The 19,955-nt window shown below is 43.5% G+C and overlaps 1 protein-coding gene across 2 annotated transcripts in view; it reads right to left on the reverse strand.

Annotated features, from left to right (window-relative positions):
• Nucleotides 1-19,955, reverse strand: part of CDH18 (cadherin 18) — a 284,990-nt gene that overhangs the window by 101,652 nt on the left and 163,383 nt on the right. For both annotated transcript variants that reach the window (XM_054985367.1, XM_054985366.1), the window contains exon 4: nucleotides 2,237-2,404. In XM_054985367.1, coding sequence (XP_054841342.1) covers nucleotides 2,237-2,404 — 168 coding nt within the window. The remainder of the gene's footprint in view (nucleotides 1-2,236; nucleotides 2,405-19,955) is intronic.

The raw sequence follows: 19,955 nt of genomic DNA on the forward strand, positions 1-19,955 counted from the left end.
TGGAACATTAAACATTTAAATCAAGTCCTGTCAATCATTCACCATCATCCAAGGAGGCCAGAAAAGAAACTTTGTGCTACTTGTAGCAATGCCTGCATCCTTAACACTTAGCAAGGACGTGCAGTTCTTGACATTGGAAAGGCATGGAGTACTTACAACACAAATAAGGATAGAATGTCCTAAACCATTTAAAGCATTAAATACATAAATACCATTCAACACTGGAAAAAGATATTTGCAACTTTCAGATACTACAATATTTGGGAACCTGAAAGCAAACAATTGTTCTTCCTCGCTGTGTTTCTACTATCCTACCCAAACATTGGCCATGGCAGTTGTCGCTGGGGGAAGGAGAAGGAAACAGTGCAGGAGGGGAGTTCTTCCCTGGTTCAGATATGCAATCTAAGCCAGAGACAAATTTGTGGCTCAATTTTGTATTTCAAGGTTAGCATTAATAGATGCCAAAGCTTGTGCTTCTAAACACGAGGTATGCACATTTGTTCGGGTCTCTCCTTGTGGAGTCTGCTACTATGAGGGTAATCACATCAGTCCACCTGATAAAAATACCTGTTGTCAAAATGACCCCAGGCATTTCAAGTAAACAAACTATGCACCATGCTCTGTCTGAGTGATCAATAGCCCTGGAAAAACAAGAATTCTCAATTATGCCTATAGTCTATATGTATGCAGGCTTTCTACACAAGTTATACTAAATATACCAAAGTGGGGGTTCACTACTCCCTCAGGAGTCAGGGGAGTTACAAAGGGTTTTTTTTTTAACGTCACTTTCACATATGAGGTGTGTGGCAACCAGCGAAGGGGCTTTCTCAGCTGTAGCACCTTGTGCATGGTTCTCTCTTCCCACTGAGGCTAGCCTGGCACCTACTCTCCTAATGGTGGCAGCCTTTTAACCTAGCTTTCAGTTAAGCAGTTGATCAATTAACATCATTTTTCTAGCCAGCTTTTAGCCTGTTTTTACAAGATGCTCATTAATGCTGAGTGTGTGTGTGTGTGTTATGTGCTGTCAAGTCACCTCCAACCTATGGCCACCCTATGAATGAAAGACCTCCAAAATATCCTATCATTGACAGACTTGCTCAGATCTTGCAAACTGAAAGACGTTGCTTCTTTTATTGAGTCAAGCCATCTTGTTTTAGGTCTTCCTCTTTTCCTACTCCCTTCCATTTTTCCTAGCATTACTGACTTTTCCAGAGAATCTTGTCTTCTCATAATATATATATATATATATATATATATATATATATATATATATATATATATATATATATTACAATTATGTGACCAAGTATTAATTGTTTTAAAAAATGGTGCTGTTTTCTGTTTTTGTTATGTTTTACTGTGTAAACTGCCTTGAGCAGGCTCTCTGGAGAGATGGCACAGACATTTTCTAAAGCAAACACACACTCAACTTTAAATAAAATAAATAAATAGTCAGTAGACAAGATTCTTCCCATCCTCCAAACATGCACCTTAGCAAGTATACATGTGATGTGCATACAGGGCTTATGTCTTATTGATCTCAGTGTTTGGTTAGCTACATGAAATTGGAGAAGGAAATGGTAACTGTCAGAAAAAAAGGAATTACAAGAAGATCCCACGTGATGTAGTAGCTAGAGTGTTGGACTAGGATGTGGGAGACCCAGGTTGTAATCCACACTCTACCATGTAAACTCACTTGGTGAACTTGACTCAGTCTCACTCTCAGTCCAACTACAGCCATTTTCACACTGTTTACCAGCCACAGAACATCGCATCGAGCTCCCGGAATGACAGCGTCTTCCTGGCGCGATTTCATGCAAGAACAGCCATTCTCGCGTGAAATTGCGTCAGGAAGATGCTGTCGTTCCGGGAGCTCGGCATGATGTTCCATGGCTGGTAAGCAGTGTGAAAACGGCCTACCTCACAGGGTTGTTGTGAAGATAAAATGGGAGAAAGAAGACTGATGTAAACCAATTTGGGCCCCCACTATGGAGAAAGCAGGATACAAATATCTAAATAAACAAAAAAGAAAAAAAAACAAAGCTATAGATGAATGTAAAAATTCAGTGGCAGGACAGAAAATGCTCCAGGACTCATAGGCTGCCCAAACCTCTTGCAATTATTCAAACCTCGCCTAAATTTTAACCACTACCACCCCACCCAGATTAAAAAAAGCATGAGTTTTAATTACAATAACAAAAGCTTGGAAAATAAATCATATCAAACCTTTACATACTCTGAGGGAACCTGGGGGGATTGTCGTTGACATCAGTGAGTGTTATATTGACGGTGGTTGATCCTGATAGCCCTCCGACCTGTCCAGCCATATCTTTGGCTTGAATGACAACCGAGTAATGTTCTCTGGCTTCCCTGTCCATGTTATGCAAGGCTGTCCTGATGACTCCTGAGATGTTAGCAAAAAGGAGAGAAAAAAGGAAAAGGTCAGAAGAGAGTAGGCCACCCACAGAGTCACAGAATACAGCACTGAAGAACATGATGCCATAAAAGCAATTAGCATCCCCAGTAACTGTGTATAATTGAAATTCTGATTTACATTCAACAGATTTTTTAGTCTCTCCTGTACAAAAGCTGTTGGGGAAAAAAATAAAAGGCTCAATCAAGGAACTTTATAAAGAAATGTCAGACACTGCTACATTTTTTTTTAATTCAAAGACAAAGCTTTTGATAAGACTGTCAGCTTGCTGGAGGTTGCATAAAAATTAAAAACACTCCTGTTACCAGAAACCATAATAACATATTAATAAATGATTAATCGAATCATGCAAAGTAGAAAGACTTCCAGATATGTTCCAAAAAAGTGATAGTTTTATCGCATAAGATAATTGCTTAAGTAGCAGCTTAATTGAATTATTAATGAATATAATATTACGCCTCATGTCTGTAGCCTAAAAATATGAGTTTTGGAATGCTCAAGTTTTGTTCTCCACTCTCATGTATGACTTTGGCAATGAAAGTATATTGTATAGCTTGAACTCATGATCTTTTGGTCATTCACCAAAAGAAGTATGTCCTTAATTGTTTTAATCTTTTCATTAACTAAGGCTTTTTCTTTTGCATTAACTAAAGCTTTTTCTTTTGCACACTTACCAGGAAGTGTGTTCTATTGAGCTCAGTGGTACTTTAGGACCAAGTAGAAACAGACAGTATTAGACCATAAGACCAACTATCCACCCCAAACCCTTAAGTGGTTCTACATACACATTTATAGACATGATGGGGAACTGTTGGTAAAACTATCATGTCATGTGCAAAGTTTTCTGTCATGAAAACTGATCAGCTAGGAAAAAGAAGTTTATCGTGTATGACTTTGAAATGTCATCTATCAAAATTATCAGCATAAATCTTGCCTATATACTTTAGTGGAATGACAGTGTCAGTGACACTGTTACTAATGGAATGAGACCAGACTGGATTCTTTGTAGTGCTGTTAGAAATTTATTTATTATATATTGCCCCTGAGAAAGCCTAAGTGGCGAAACATTCTTGTGCTAGCGGTGTGTCGGGCGCAGTGACTTACCAGCGACGTCCAGGACTTTATAGGATTCTACAGACTGACATCTGGATACCTTCCTTTTTTTTGGAGCAGTACCTGGCTGGTTTTGATCACATGGTTGACATTCTACTGGATATATTTCATTGTAGAATAATTTTCATTGAGACAGTTCTTTATTGACTATATGAGCTACTTGGAAGCATTATTGACTCTGGTTTTTGGTGTTACCTATGATGAGACATCTGACTGATTGATTTATTCATAGTGTTTATACCCCTTGGAAGTTATTTATTTCTTTGATCATTCTTGAGTAAATTGGTTATAGTTGTTGACTGTAGTTTCATTGTTCTGTAATATCATTGGGGGAATTATTTGGTTCTGCTTTCCACACAGCATGCCTAACCTAGATAGAATAATCTCTCTCTCAGATATATCCACATTGATCTAGGCAGATGCACAGTTTGCCTGACTTAGACAGAATTAGAGTCTCAAGCTTGCACCAAGTTAGCCTGATCTATCCAGAATCCTTTTTCTGAGACACCCAAAGACTGATTCAGGCTCTCACAGTGGCTGCTTCCACACACGTTGGATAATGCACTTTCAATGCTCTTTAGTGATCATTTGGAACTAGGTTTTCACGTGTGGAACACAAAATCCACTTCTAAAGGATAACTAAAGTGCATTGAAAGTGCATTATTCAATGTGTATGGAAACGGCCACAGTTTCCCTTTCTCAGAAATACACACAAATTCACTAAGGCTCAATGCATTTTCACTGAACTTGGCAGAATCAATACTTTTCCTCAGCTTACTTACCAAACTTGCAGTTTACCCCACCCCCTAGGGTACAGCTACCTTCCAGTTAGATTACATACCACTCACTCATCCAGCTCCTCTAATTCTTTCCTCAGAGCCAAGCTACAAAGTGACGCCTGACACGAGGTGGACACGACTCAGTTCCCGAAAGTTTTGATGGGAAGTGTAGGTGTCTTTTCTGACTAGGGCGGATCGGCTCCTTCCCAGCCACTGGGGGGCTGGAGTTTACCAAAGGAATTCACATAGTTAACAACATAAAACCCATCCAACTTGCAGAGTTGGAGGGAGAGTGCCTGCACAGATATTGCTAGTATTTATATGTTTATTAGACACCCTTGCACATCCTCGGCTCTCTCCTTCTGCTCCCCAACACCTGCCTGGAGGTGCCTGCTGGGGGGGGGGCGTCTGGAGAGCCAGGCACCAGCAGAGAGAGGCAGGTGGGCAGGTGGGTGGCAGGAGAGGTGTTGAGGAGCTGAGGGAGAGAGCCAAGTGTGTGTAAGGCTTGGGAAGAGAGCCTGAGTGGGAGAGCCGAGGGAATGCGAGGCACAGGAATCTTCCTGCGTTGCAACTGCCAGGGGCTCCCTTGGGTCGGCAGAAGGTGAGCTCCCTGCATCCCGCCACCAGCAGCTTTGCTTGTAATAAACATACATTGTAAATACTAGCAATCTCTATGCAGGCAGTGTCCCTCCAACTCTGCAAGTTGGACGGGTTTTATGTTTGAATTCATTTGGTAAACTCCAGTCAGAAAAAACACCTACACTTCCCATCAAAACTTTCGGGGACTGACTCGTGTCCACCTCGTGTCAGGCGTCACTTTGTAGCTTGGCTCTCAGAGGCCTGCATTTAAACTTACAGTGACAAATAATTCGTCATCCCATATTAACAAGCAGAAATAAAATCCAAACTATTTAGATGCAAAACATTACAAAGGAGAAAACATATTCAGTGTATAGGCAACTATGACCCTTTGTTTGTACATTAGGCACAAGGAGGCACTTGACAACCTCAGAAAGCACATGTGAAGGGAAAAAGACTAATTAACAAGTGTTATAAGCAAATTAATACCATAAATTTTAGAAAAAGTCAACAATTGTAATTTACTCAATGAAAAAGTCAGTTGAAAAGTAAACATCAATGAATCAATTAGCAAACAAGTCAGTTAGTCAAACAGCAAACAGTGCAAACTAAAGCCGCTGTCACATATCAATGTATTTGTCCATATAAATTGATATAGTCCATAGGGTACAACCCCCAGGTAAGTCTCCAAGGTAAGTACTCAGATGATTCTTGAATAACCTTTTCTTTTCCAGGTAGTTATAGAGGGTCCAGATGCCCACCAAGGGTGTAGCCCATCTGCCCAACAACCAGGGCTGCTAGAAGACTCAATACAAATCTATGAATGAAATACTTAATATATACCAATACAAAATATACAATTCAATACCATTCAATAACAGATAAGTAAACCATTGGTTTGGAATACAAATCCAATTAGTGACTCCATGAAAAAACTAAGGCCATCAATATAGGTACAAAGACTTTTACAAGCACAATTCATGGACCGTGAATGCTACTAATGTCCAGCAGTGTATGTAAAATCCTTCTGAAATTCAATCTGGAAAAATCCTCTTATTCGGAAAATACACTGAGGCATGTGTAGTTAGACATCCAGTGAAGTAGACAATCACTGTTGGGAGATACCGCTCAAGTCTCTGCTTAGATGGAATATCACAGATGTAAAACACAGTTGAATACCGTAACGATGTAACTTGGTATTGAACTGTATATTTTGAATTGATTTATATTAAGTATTGCATTCATAGATTTGTATTGAGTCTTCTAGTAGTTAATTAATTACCTCTGGAGATCATTTTGTGGCTATTCAGATATAGTTTCCGGAGGGGCCTCCTTTGTCGATACTACAACAACCAGGGCTGGCAAGACACTGCCTGTTGTTTCATCCATAGACCTCCTCCAGGGCAGTTACAAGTCCACCAATTTCCGTGTATTCTCTTAGAGTACTCTAAATAGACATCAGTTATACAGTCAAGTAGTCAAAGGTGGCTGAGAATTAGTCTTTTCCCCTTCACATGTAGTTTACTCTACTTTGTTGTTTCTTGTGCATTAGTGAAGGCACCTCTGTTGTATTAATCTCAGAAAGCAGGCAGAAAGGCAAAAGAAGCATTTGGCATTCTAAAAAAAAAGGCAGGTGAAGGTAGCATGGTGAAGCAGGCATAGAAGCTTACAGTGGAAAGAAAGCATGCAGTATTAGACACAGACACAAGGAGGCACTTGGCACATTTGAGGAATATAGGTTGCATTACAGAATAAGTGGAACTGGTGCTCGAGAGCCCCAAGAATGTCTCATACATAACTTAGTCACAGAGCAACAGTTTGCGAGAGCGACTGGGCAATCCTATGCAGAGTTAATCCAGTCTAAACCTATTGATTTCAAAGGCATTAGGCTGAAGTAACAGTTCAGGATTGTATCTCAAAGGAAATTACAAAAGAGTTCTGTGATATACACTCTCAACAGGGATGTGTTTGGTATAGGCAAAGAGAAAGAGCAGCGCTGCACTGCACAATGATTGCTAGACACAGCAGTCTGTGCACAGCCCCTAACACTGCAATCCTTTTCATGAGTCAGTGTGAGTCTGTCAGTTGGACAGTATGCCTGTCATTTAGGTTTATTTGCTAACTCACTCTTTACTCGCTCCCACCCCCAACTGCCCTGGCTGAATTGTGAAAACAGCAAAGCGCAACAACACTGAGGATAACTATTAAACAGTTACGCAAAGTTATATTAAAGACTGGAGCCTTTTTTGTTTCCTAATGTCCAAATGCATATTTTTGTTCTTGAACAATTATAGAAGGCTAGTATTTTAAACAGCCTATTTTGTATCAGACTCCTTAGCAGCAAAGACTCTACACTGGGAATGATGTGGACAAAAAAGGGGGAGGGACTAGAGGGCTGAAGAATACTGGTCAGGAAGCCAAGTGGCCTTAGGGCTGCAATGTCTACAGCTAACTTTGGAGAGCGCTTCTGTTGTCACTGTAGCATTATGACTGAGAACATTACTGAATTTTGTGACAGCTCTGGCCTGATTTCTAATTGCAAGCTTTCATTCGAGCTCCTCCACAGTTGGGATGAATCTGTCACCACACTTTCCCCAAAAATATTAAATGCAACAGAAATATTGCAGTTTAAATTGATAAATGACACATAGTGTATTAAAGGGATAACTGGGCTTTACACATGGCATTGTCATGACTCCCTCTGACCAGCACTCAGCCCAGTGATTCTGACTCAAAGTGCTCAGGTGAAGAGCCTGAGGAGCCAAGGCAGGGGAACCAGGAGGACCAGCAGGATCAGGGAGAGCCTGATGCTGCAGAGGTACCTGCTGACCATGCTCCAGTAGTGCCAGAGGCCACCATGCCAGATCCTGCAAGCAAGGCCTTACCACCAGCCCCTGAGATCACCACTAGATTTCTGCCAGGTGGGATACATACTTGGGCTTGTAGTCCCAAAGCTTGTAGTATGTAGTCCCAAGCTTGGAATCTTCTGCCACTCTGCAAGAACAGTGGCTGTGGAAGGCCCAAGCTGAGGTGGCACAAATGAGGCAAAGTGCCAGACCACCACCTCCCGGTAGATCCAGAGCAGCATGATGACAGTGGTAGTTCCTCGCAGGAGCATGGCCAGAATGCAGCACAGCTTGAGGAGCTGCACCGCCTGCCAGCAAGTGCAGCTGAGCCTAATTAGCACCAGGCCTATTTAGGTTGAGGCTTGAGAAGGCTACCCTGCTGGGTCAACTAGTCCAGTAGGTCTGAGCTCTATGCTTCAAGCCCCAGCGCCAAGATTCTAACACCTGGCCCCTGCTGCTCTATTCTCCCAAGCCTAGCCAGCCTAACATCTGGCCCTACTTCCAAGGAGCCCAGACTTAGCCAGGCCACAAAACACAGGACAGCTGTGAAGCAAAGAAAAATGGGGAATGGGCCAAAGCGGTAGGCAGGCCAAAAAGGTCTTCCCAACTATGCAAGCAAACTAAAAGAAATATAAATGCTTATTTTTACACACCCAATAGTGCCCTAAGGGGGCAATGAAGGCCAAAATCCAGTGGTGTGTCAGGTTGAATTCCATGGCCAGAGTGAATGAACCCGATAATTCATCAGCAGCACACTTCTTTAGTTTAAAATGTTTTGAATAAATAAAACACTCTTCCCCCCTCTGAAGCCTATTATTTTAAGTGAAAGAGAAATGTGCAGGGTTGTCAATGTCTTAGACAGGTTTGAGTGTTTTATATAGTTTACCGTGAAAGTACCTGTCAGTAAGGGGGGGGGGGGTGTATTTACTTCCACCAATAAAAATCAATGCTATACCACCCCAGATACTGGAGATTATTTACTTCCTCCCACAAACTGGTTCCCTGTGACAACTCAGAGTGTGACAAAAGCAATAAAATACTGGAAACTAACTAACATGTTGATAATTAGATTGTTGAAGGTAGGAGCCTGCAAGGAATTATAGGAAGAAGGAATGAATAAGGATGCTTTTTTGTATTCCTTCACCTCTCTCCTCCCTGACACAATCAAATTTGTTCTGTCCTCTGCCAGCACAAACTCTTGGGTAATGGCATCGCACAGACACACTATCCATAACGGTTTTGGTTCTTGTAACATGAGAGCATTTTCTATATATGATGATATAAAAGACTGTCATTAAAAATTAACTCTGCTTTAATCTTTAATAGGATTTTTTTAAGCAGGAAGGATATGAAAGTAAAGAGGGGGAAAATCTGTCAAGTCTTCCTTAAAGATAGCTCAAGAAACATACACTAATTAAAATACATTAAAATAGTTATGCTATCTGATATCAATGAATGGCCATGATAGTGAAAAAGATAGTCAACCATTAGGATGGGGAGGTGGCTTAGAGATAAAGTATCCATACAGAAAATTCTAGGTTTATTTCCCGGCATTTGCAGTTCAAAGGATCAAGTGTTGGGTGATATAAAGACCTCTTACTCGAGAGGCATTGTCTGTCAGAGCAGACAATACTGATGTTGATAGACCAATGCTCTGATAGCATAAGGAACCTTCACGTGTCTCATGAAAAAGTGTTGCCTCCCCCCCGTTGGAATGAAAGGCAGATGCAATATTTGGGTTCTAAAATGGGCCGATTTATTAAAATTACAACCAAACATTAACTATGGCAAGGGCCTAACTAGCAGTACAGGTCAGGCCCTGGGGTCACTGCCCTGACCTGTCTGGGCAAGACACCCACTGCCCCAGGTGTGGGCCATCCATCGTATGGCTGGGACCTGGCCTGGCCAGGCGAAGTGGTTCACCCTTTTAAAGCTCTCCCACCCGGCCGTACAGCAGCGGGGGGAGACTGCTTGTCCAGGAGTTCCCCACCAGGGCATCTGTCCTCGCAACTGGGCTGTACAGCAGCTAGCCGCTCCTGACAGACCCCAATTTCCCACCAATGGGGAGGTGCCAAGGGTGCTCACCAGCCTGCTCAAATTTTCCCCTAACTTCAATCCTGCCCCCAGGGAATGAACTCAGCCCCACCGTGCCAATTACCTCCCTCTTCTCACAGTGCAAGGTAGGTGGAAAAACTTCCCACCCAAGTGCCAATCAGAGACAAGAGAAGAATTCCTACCTGGCCCCAATAAGGCAACCGGATTTCTGCACTGAAATAGGGTGAGGTGGGTGGGCCGAGCACGAGGTACAACTGAGCCGCTGAGGGGGTGGAGAAGCCTAATAAGGCTGCTGACTCCGCCCTCCAGCGAAGGCCTGGATGCCCGGGTGTGCGCCGTCTGCCTTCGTCCTCCGAGGAAGCAAACTGTGGTCCCCAGCCTAAGTAGCTGTTGCTACTGGCTGGGAAGGCCAGATAGTTGATCAATCATCTGCTAGGTAAACAATTATTTTACCAAATATAAGACATTTCACGTCATGTCAACCAAAATTATTTTCAAACACTCCACTGCTCAACCTGCAATGTGACTGCTGGATGGGAGCACTGGTGAAGAGGGTTGCACAAAGAATAGAGTGAACAACAACAACAACAACAACAACAACAACAACAACAACAAAAGATGGTGCAGTGGAAAAAAGAGTTTTCTTCAAATATACTGCCCCTATGCATTTCCCTGACACTTCTTCAGAGGGATTGGCTCAAACTGAAATTTGTTTGAGAATTGGGAGCAACAAATGTTCACTTTGGATCAAGCACTCAAAATCCTTGCACAATTTTCCCGTGGTGATTCCTTCCCCCCTCCTCTGTTTGCTATCTGCCTGACTCACCCAACAGACAGAAAAGTCTTGCAAAAGAAGTGGTCTCCCTGGTGGTTAAGTAGGGCTTCCCGATCCCCTGGAGGTGGCGCAGAATCCCCTGCTCCCAGCCTCTGCCCCCTGCCGCCACTCACCTAATTGGGGGTGGGGGTGGGGGGAAGGCAGGGGAACAGACCTCTAGGGCATGCTTCCAGTGTGGAGCAACGTGGGCCCTAAAGAACTGGCCTGATGAGAAGCGCGAGAGCATTCCCAAGGCCTACGCGATGATGTCACTCCTGGAAGTGATGTTATTGCTCCATGCTGGGGGTGCACGTGTGCAGAGCCCCGCATGAGAAGAGAAAGAAGGTGAGTGCTTGTTCCCCTCTCCTGCTTGGGGGGGGGGGTAAGGGGACCTAGCAACCATATAGTACTGGGTTGGAAGGGAGGGAAAATATTCTAAGCCTTATAAACGTTGCCTGTCTATCTCCTAATGCTGGGGATTTTGTGTTATCAAGTTTTCTGCACTGGATCAAGTTGTTTTGCACATTCTTGCGCTGCTGGTTGCTAATAGTAGTTTGATACAGTAAGTTCTGTGTAGATACCAATATAATGAATACCACTGTTTTTGCAGATGGAGAAAAATAGCTCATTTTAATTGACTTCTATATGCTTCTGACAACTCTGGTAGCTATATAATCCAAGGAAATCATACATAGGGCACCAGAAATGGCTACACTCAGCCACTATGATGAATATAATTAGCTGTCCAGATGCAAAAAATGAAACTACTGCTAATTTTAAGTTGCAAAGAAATCATCAAGGCAATCATACGGGCTGCTTGACTTGAGATGAAATGGTCATGGTGAACAAGGTAAGTTGTTTTTTTCTTAACATCTTATTAGCAACTTGAATCCTCACCAATCTAAACCTCAACAAAAGCAGCTTTTGAAATATTTAAGGAACATGATAATAAAAAGTTAAGAACCAAAAGCCACCAATCACTGTTGTTAGGAAAGGCTGTTTGGGACATTTTTAAAATTCCAGTTTGCAGTAACATGTCTGAATTCAAACATGGTAAAAACAAACAAACAAACAAACAAACAAACAAACAAACAAACAAACAAACAAACAAACAAACAAACAAACAAACAAACAAACAAACAAACAAACAAACAAACCCATATTCACAACACCTTCCCCAAGGAATAATAATTTAGTAACACCAATTATAATCTGCCCTCATCAATGTATCAGTTGAACCAATTAAAACTTGCAGGCCTACCAAAAACGCACAGTAGTTAAATTCCTGTTTCTGGAAAAAGTGCCATCATTTGTAGTTCCACACACAAAGAATGGACTTGAAGTTTTAGCATCCACACCTTCAAATCCATTTGTAGAGCAATATGGTGTCCAATGCTCGAATTGCCTACACTACACAATTAGAAAGCATCTTTTGCTTGAAATAATACATTCCAATTAGGCACTTTCTTACCTTACATTTGTTAAATTTTCATGAAAAAAATGCAGCATGCAGACAAATATTGATGCATAGGAGGAGAAGGTGCCCTTATGCTCACATGGGTATCAATATTTTCCTTCTCATGAGCATATTGGTTTAATCCAATAGGGATAGAGGGGAACTGTGAAGTTGAGATACTTCGAACTGAGAGCCCATGTAGTGGGCAGGATAAAAATGTCATTAAATAAATCCAATGAATTATCTATTCTATTGCAACAGTAAGATCATGGCAAAGTAAGAGATCCATGAGGTTTCCAGTCCCAATCTGGAGATTGGCAACCCTACTTCCAATCCCTTACAATGAACATGCCTGTCTCCATGAAAAAGGTGGCTGAGCATACCAACTGTGTTGCACAAGCTCCTGGAGGTAGTCAGAAACAGTGGGAACACTCATGTCTGCAGATTGTTATTCAGCTGAACTGACGCAACTATACTATTGCCTGAAAATTGCTGCCTGCCAATTGCTGTGAGGTCTCTGTGTGTGTTCATCTTTACTTTTGTGTGTTCACTGAGTGTAGGCTTACAACTTCATGCCTACATGCTGTCTTGCAAACATTACCTGTTAACCATGGCTTGCTGACCTGTACTGAACTCATCAAGGAAGAATGGATTCAGATCATACTGTAGCTATGTGGATGCCTCTTAGAACTGCATTAATTTGGGAGCTGCTCCATAAAGCAGACAAGAGCATAACTCTGCCATATTTATAGTTTTTCTATATCCTGTGAGCTGTTTCTTTAAGTCTTGGGGAGTGTCCTTTTCCCATATTTCTCACCTTTATTTAATATCAGCAGACATGGCTTTATTCCATACATTTGTTTACTAAGGAGAGATCAAGATGGGCACAGAGCACAGTGATATCATAGTGAGAGTGTCAGACCAAAACTAGAGATGTGAAGGCCTGGTGGGGAAACAGATGTGCATGATGCTCTACAGAGAACATGAAGTCCAGAGGAGCTTACAATCAATAAACTGATACCAGAGACAACAGTAAGGGGAAGGAGATGAGATAAATAGGAGAATAATGTGTGTTCTTTCCAGTTACACATATGCTTAGGCTTAGTTTCAGCAATGAACGGGACTAAGGTGCTATGCTGGCAGCTTCACAGAAAGGGTAGATCTTGAGAAAGAATATGAAGGATATGTGAGAGATAGCAGTGATCAGATATTTTGAGAGGTAGTGGGTGGATTTCCTTTGCTGGGTCAATGTGTTAGACCCCCCCCCTTTAACTATTCTGGGCTGGCAGTTTACCTAGGAGCAGATAAAATGCTTAACCAGGATTAGCATTATACTGTAGTTATGTGTATTTGATTAAACTCATGGCTTTAATCTTGGTTAATATATACCATGGTTGCCATAGCCATGAGAATACACCTCCACTTGTATTTTGTTCAGTGTCCCGTTGATCCATGGTGAAAGTGGGAATACGCAGAACATGGCCCCGGTCCACTTTATTTGAAAGGCATCCCCCAGAGATAGCCTGTTGATCCCTGTGCAGGAGCAGAACAGAGGAACCTTGGTATTGTGTCTGATTGCAAGCAAGTTGACCTTGGGTGCCTCCCATTTCTTGAAGGCCTAGTAGATGTAATGGTCTCCTAAAGACCACTCATGGTTGGATGGCCCAATTCTGTTTAGTTGGTCTGCTTACAAGTTGGCCAACTGTGCAATGTGGATAGCTTCTTAGGAAACTCCACGCTGCACCACTCAGACCCAAATTTGCATGGCCTCTAGGTGTAATAGTTGTGATGCCGTACCACCCTGTTTGTTCACACAGAATGTGATGGTTATGTTGTCTATGTGGATTTGTACTGATTTGTTGCTCACCATATCTGCAGAGGAGATAAGGGCGTAACAAATAGCATGCATCTCCAGGATATTAACATGGAGGCATCTCTCACTAGCCCTCTATGTCCCATGAATGGACAGCTGACAACAGTGCCCCCCCACCCCTCTGAAGATGTCTTGGTGTTGTGTCAAAGGTGTTCCTGCAAACAACTGAAGGTCTACAGACCACGGCCTCACAGACCTGAGCTCTGCTCAAGGGTTGGGATATTTCTTGCGAAAGTTTACCACTGCGGTGGTTGGTGCTTTGAGGTCTAGCAAAGTCTGTTATTTTCACTGCCATCTGAAATCCATTGGCTGAAAAAGTGGCCACTAAGGCCTTAATCCTGACATGCCCTCTCAGGTGGTAGGAAAGCCTTGTTTGAGACGGAGTTCAGGGAAGCCTCTATAAACCGAATCACACCGGAAGGTGTCAATTTCAATTTCTTCCAGTTAATAATTAGCCCTCGTCTAATGCATATGGAGGTAATGACGTCTATATTCTCTCATAGGGTCTCAAGAGACGGGGCAGTGAACAGCCAGTTGTTCAAGCAGGGGTAAATGGAGCACCTTACTGTTTTAAGGTAAGCAGCCTCCACGGCTATGCATTTTGTAAACACCCATGGGGCAGTTGCTAGGCCAAATGTTAGGACTCTGTATTGGTATACGTTCAACCCACATTGAAAACTATGGAACTTCCAGTAGGATGGGTGTATGGAGATGTGAAAATGGGTGTACTGGAGGTCCAGTACGGTAAACCAAGAATCGGGGAATAAGATCAGTAAAGTTATCATTCTGAACTTACAAACTTATTCAGGTTTCCTAAGTCCAGAAAGAAATTGGAGAAAAACCCAAAGGTCAACTCAGAGTTGGACACATGTTGAACTTCTCTGTAATGATTTTAAGTATGTGTGTGTTTCTTTAAATGCTTGGTGTGATACAAATGAAGAGTGGGAGGTGAAAGAGAGGGGTGAGTGAGTGAGATGACTGGTTCGTGACTGAGAGTGTGGGTGGAGTAGAGACACGTGACTGAAGTGAAATCTGATTGGACAGTAGCAGTGCTCTAGGGAGGAGTGAACTGCAGTTTTTAGTTACTGGATGGGGAGCAAAGTTTCATTCTGCATTCTGGCTTAGACAGGCAAGCTCTGAGCAGCCTGACAGTGTCCATGTATTTCTGAAGGAAAGAACAACCTGTGTTGGCGTCTGAACTCTGTGAGAAATAGTGCAGGTGAAAAATCACCGACAAATCGCCTAGGCAAACCCAAACTTGGTGTTTCAATAAACTGAATGTTATAACCATGTTCAACCGCACTTAACACTCATTGATCTGTGGTTATGCTCTGCCAACACATGATAAACTGTGAAAGCCTGTCCCCAAAAATCACTGGCTGGGGAGTCTCCACCGGCCCTAGTGAGAACACAGACTTTTGCCTTTGAGGTAGTTCCTTAGAGGAGTGTGCACACTGGCCCTGTCTCGGCCTGTTGGAAGCCGTGTGCCTTGGCTGCTGCTGGTGCTGCATAACATAAGCATGATGTGGAGGATACTGGTACAGTCGGTACTGGAACTGCTTTCCCTTGTATTGGTGGTATCACTGCTGGTCAGCGTGTCTGGAACCAACAGGTTTTTGTGCAGCGGGAAGAATCTCGGATGACTTCTCTTTTCTCTTTTGGGAGAGATAGTCTTCAGTTTTCTGAGAAAATAAACACTGCCTTTCGAATGGCATTTCCTTAACTCTGCTATTTGTTTATACAGGGTGCACCATTAGACATAGCCATGTATGTCGCAACAGGACTATTAACGATGAAAGGGCTCTAGTAGAAGAATCCACAACATGTCTCCCTGCACTGATAAATTGCTTTGAAAATGCAGCACTCGCAGCCAGCATCAATAGCTGTTCTGGCTGGGGGCTGCAGTTTGCTTCCCTGAAGGAGGAGGAGGCAGCAGCACTTCCCTGGCCATATGGGAATACTGGAGGTGGTGGAGCAAGAGGCCTCATAGGGCTGCTCCTCCACTCAGTGTCTCATTCGCACCTTGTGCTCAGCCCACCACTTCATCCTTTTCAGTGCAGGTTTAGCCAGTCACTGTTCATCAGGGCCAGGTAGAATTTTTTTTCTCCTTTTCCCACAATTGGTAACAAGGTGAGAAGTTTTTCAACTACCTTGCACTGTTTGTACGGAGAGGTAATTGGCTTAAGGTGGGTCTGTTAGGAGCTGCTTCTGGCAGGTTAGAAGTTGGGGAAAATCAGCGGGCCAGTGAGCCCCCTTGGCATATTGCCATTGGTGGGGAACTGGGGTCTGTCAGGAGTAGCTGGCTGCTTTACGGCCCAGTTGCGAGGACAGACACCCTAACGGGAAACCCTTTGACAAGCCAGTCCTCCCTCACGTTCACAGCCAAGGGGGAGCTTTAAGGGGGGAACCACTTTGCCTGGACAGGCTGGGTCCCAGACATGCGCATGGATGGCTTGCAGCCAGGGCAGCAGGGGCTCATCCAGACAGGTCAGGGTGGAGGTCTAGGAGTGATATGAGGGCCTGACCTGTACTACTAGTTAGTTCCTTGCTGTATTGACAGTTACATTGTTGTAATTTAATAAAGTGGCCCTTTCGTTCCCAACTCTTATGTCTGCCTCTCCATTCCGAATTGGGGGGGGGGGCAAATGAAGGGCTTCAACAAGTTATTTTTATCCTTAAGCAAGTATTAGCTGTAGAATGTTGTTTTATCTCAAAGGAATATTTGGACCCCCCCCCCCCCATGATTGCCCAGTATTTAGCTATTTTAATGTTACGGGCCAAGGAAACATAGAGTCCATCTTCTTTCCTTCCTTGTCCGCAGGAATGGAATGTGTGCCTTGCCTCTCTTCGGTTTGTTTCTCCTCTGAAATTAGTGACCATGGAAGCACGTGGGTGAACAGATACCTGCAGTTGTCCTCCTCAGACTTATACATGCCTTCTGTGTTTCTCAAAGAGGCCACATTTGAAGCTGGTTTCTCATATAAGTAACTCATGAGTTCAACAAAGCCTTTGATCATGGGAAAGGCCACCATGGAGGGGTTTCCTGAGTAGAGGTGGTGCAAGATTTTGTCCTTTGGCTTGGGCTCCAAGGAAAGTACATCATTGTCTAAAGATTAAGCCATCCTCGTCATTTGTTCAGAATACAGTTTGGTCATAATTTGGTGAGACTGATTCCATGTCTCTGACATTCTGAGTAAGGGACAGTTCTGAAGGTACACTCTTACTATGGTCAGATCTGGCCATTTCCCCACCACTCCAAGCTGCGGGAAAATGGCTATTTAAACAGCAGGGCCTGTTTAATGGTGGGGCATTTCCCCACCTTTCGGAATGGCGGAGAAATGGCCATTTAAATTGCAGGTGGGGCTTGGCTGGCTGGCTGGGAACTCCTGGCTGGCCAGCCAAGCCCTGCTGTTAAAATGATCAGCTGCTTGTCAGGGATCTCCCTGACAAGCAGCTGACCCGTGGGTTTAAATGCCCCTTTCCGTGCTGCTGCAAAGGCACAGAGGACATACGCCTAAGCACAGAAGACATAGAGTGACCATCCATCTTCATCATTTTGGTTCCACACTCAGTACGCCTTTTTAAAGAAGGTTTTATTTGCCATACTAGCAAAGGTTTTTTGTTGTCTCATACAACAAAAAGAATCTGAAGAATATAGCCATGCACGTGCATCGGGGGCACTCCAAAATTTTAAAGCTATGCAATCCACTGGCCGGCTGGCATGTCTTGGTCCCCTTGTTTCACTGTGGTTCTGGGGGGATTCCATTCTTGTGCTTCAGTTTGGTTCTGTTGGGCTTTCTCTGAGATGAGCTCAGCTTGGATTTGGGAGTATGCCTTGGCCATCGCAGCCTTGACCCAGAGTGTTTCTGCAATAGAGGTCAGCTTAGATTTTTTTCCCTCATAAGTAACTATAGCATGGCTGTGGGCATCTTGTTCAGGGGCCCATAGACTTGGCCCCTGAGGTCCAGTTTCCCTGAAACTTGGGGGAGAGGTCTTTAGATGATAGTTGGGAACAAGTCCCCTGAAAATTTTGAATACCTGGATTTCACCAAATCAGCTAAAATTCCAAGCTGAACTGCATAACCCTAACCCATGACTTCTGTATGATTCCACTAAATTATAATAAACTAAAGTCACCTAGCTGCTAAGTCTCACAACTGAGAATATAAAACAAACAAAAAATCCCAGTTACAAGATCCCTTGATTTTTTTCAGATGGCTCTTCCTCTATATGAAAATAGAGGAATAGGAAGGTCATGAAACTCATTTCATGTGAAACGCTTCTTTATTTTCCAGTGTGAAATTTTGATAATAGAGTTAGCGATAGCCCAAACTTTGAATACAACTATTTCAGAAAATAGCATTGCATACCGCTTTTAAAAACTGTAAGTGCACTTTACTACCACACCTGAAGACTTAATGACTGCATGCTTGGCCAATGGACAACAGAGCTAATGTGAAATAATTCTTGATTATTCCACTGTTTTCTTTATTGTTGGATTCAGAATCCTGCAATATGTGAACAGCTTCCTTTATTGCTTTTTTTGACATCTAGAAGATACTGAAATGTTATATTTGGAGAATTAAATGAAAATCCTTTCAAGGAACCTGTGACAAACGTCTTTATGAAAGTTTTTTTTAAAGTCTACCAATCTCTCTCTCTATTAAGTGATATAATGGGTAGCTATTGACTCTGTTGAGATTCAATCAGGATTTATTGACCAGAGAGTTAAATATTGACTGAACTGACGATAAAGTTCTATCGGATAGGTCAATAAATCTTAAATGTTGGCTGAAAATGGATTTCTTTGTTATTTCCTTGAAATGTGGATCATATTGCCAACAGTCCTGAAGTGGCAACATTTTTCTATCACAGGTTTTAAGATACAAATATCTATGTAATATTAAAAACTAGAAACAAAGCCCGTTGTGGGGAAAAATACAACAGGGTCTAGAAAGGGGAGAGTGGGCGTGCAGGCATTCCTTCCTCCTCCATCACTGATCCCAGCCGGTGAAGGAGTGGGGCGGGCATTGCCACTTGCTCCACACCTGATCTCAGAAACATGAAGGGGTGTTGGGCATTGCTACATGCTGCACATCTGATACAGGCTGGGTAAAGGGTTGCAGGCATTGCCACCTGCTCCACTCCTGATCCCAGCTGGGTGAAGGGAAAATGGGCATTGCCTTCTGCACTGCACCTGATTATGGCTGGGGGAAGGGGACAGGCACTGCTGCTTGTTCCTTGCTGGGTGAAGAGAGGAGCGAGCACTACCTACTGCTCCTCACCTGATCCTGACAGGTGAAGGCGGGCGGTAGGCTTTACTATGTGCTCCACTCCTGATCCCAACCGGGTGAAGGGGGTGCACACATTGCCACCTTCTCTGCTCTTGATTCTGGCAGGTTAAAGGGGGGCAGAGATTGCTCCCTGCTTGACTCCTGATTCCAACAGGGTGAAGATGAGGTGGGCATTGCCACCTGCTCAGTGCCTTATTCCAATAGGTTGAAGGAGGTGGGCATTTCCACCTGCTCCACTTCTTGTCCTGGCTGGGTGAATGGAAGAAGGGAATTGCCACCTGCCTTGTGCCTGATTCCACCCAGGTGAAGGCACTGGGTGGGCCTGGGTTGACACCTGCTCAACTCTTGATCACAGCTGGGTGAAGGGGGCAGGCATTGGCACCTGCTCTGCTCCTAATACCAGCTGGGTTAAGGCAAAGAGTGGGCATAGCCACCTGCTCCGCTCCTGATTCCAGCTGGGTGAAGGAGGTGGGCATTGCCACCTGCTCCACTCCTAATACCAGCTCGGTTACAGCAGGGGTGGGGTGGGCATTGTCACTTGCTCTGCTCCTAATACTAGTTGTGATAAGGAGGGGTTGGGCATTGCCACTTGCTTTGTTCCTAATACCAGCCGGGTTAAGGTGAGGGATGGGCATTGCCACCTGCTCCACTCCTAATATCTGTTGAGTTAAGGCGAGGCAGTGTTCATTGCCACTTTCTCCGCTCCTAATAT

The sequence above is a fragment of the Eublepharis macularius genome, chromosome 7 (genome assembly GCF_028583425.1).
Source record: "Eublepharis macularius isolate TG4126 chromosome 7, MPM_Emac_v1.0, whole genome shotgun sequence".
NCBI lineage: Eukaryota > Metazoa > Chordata > Lepidosauria > Squamata > Eublepharidae > Eublepharis > Eublepharis macularius.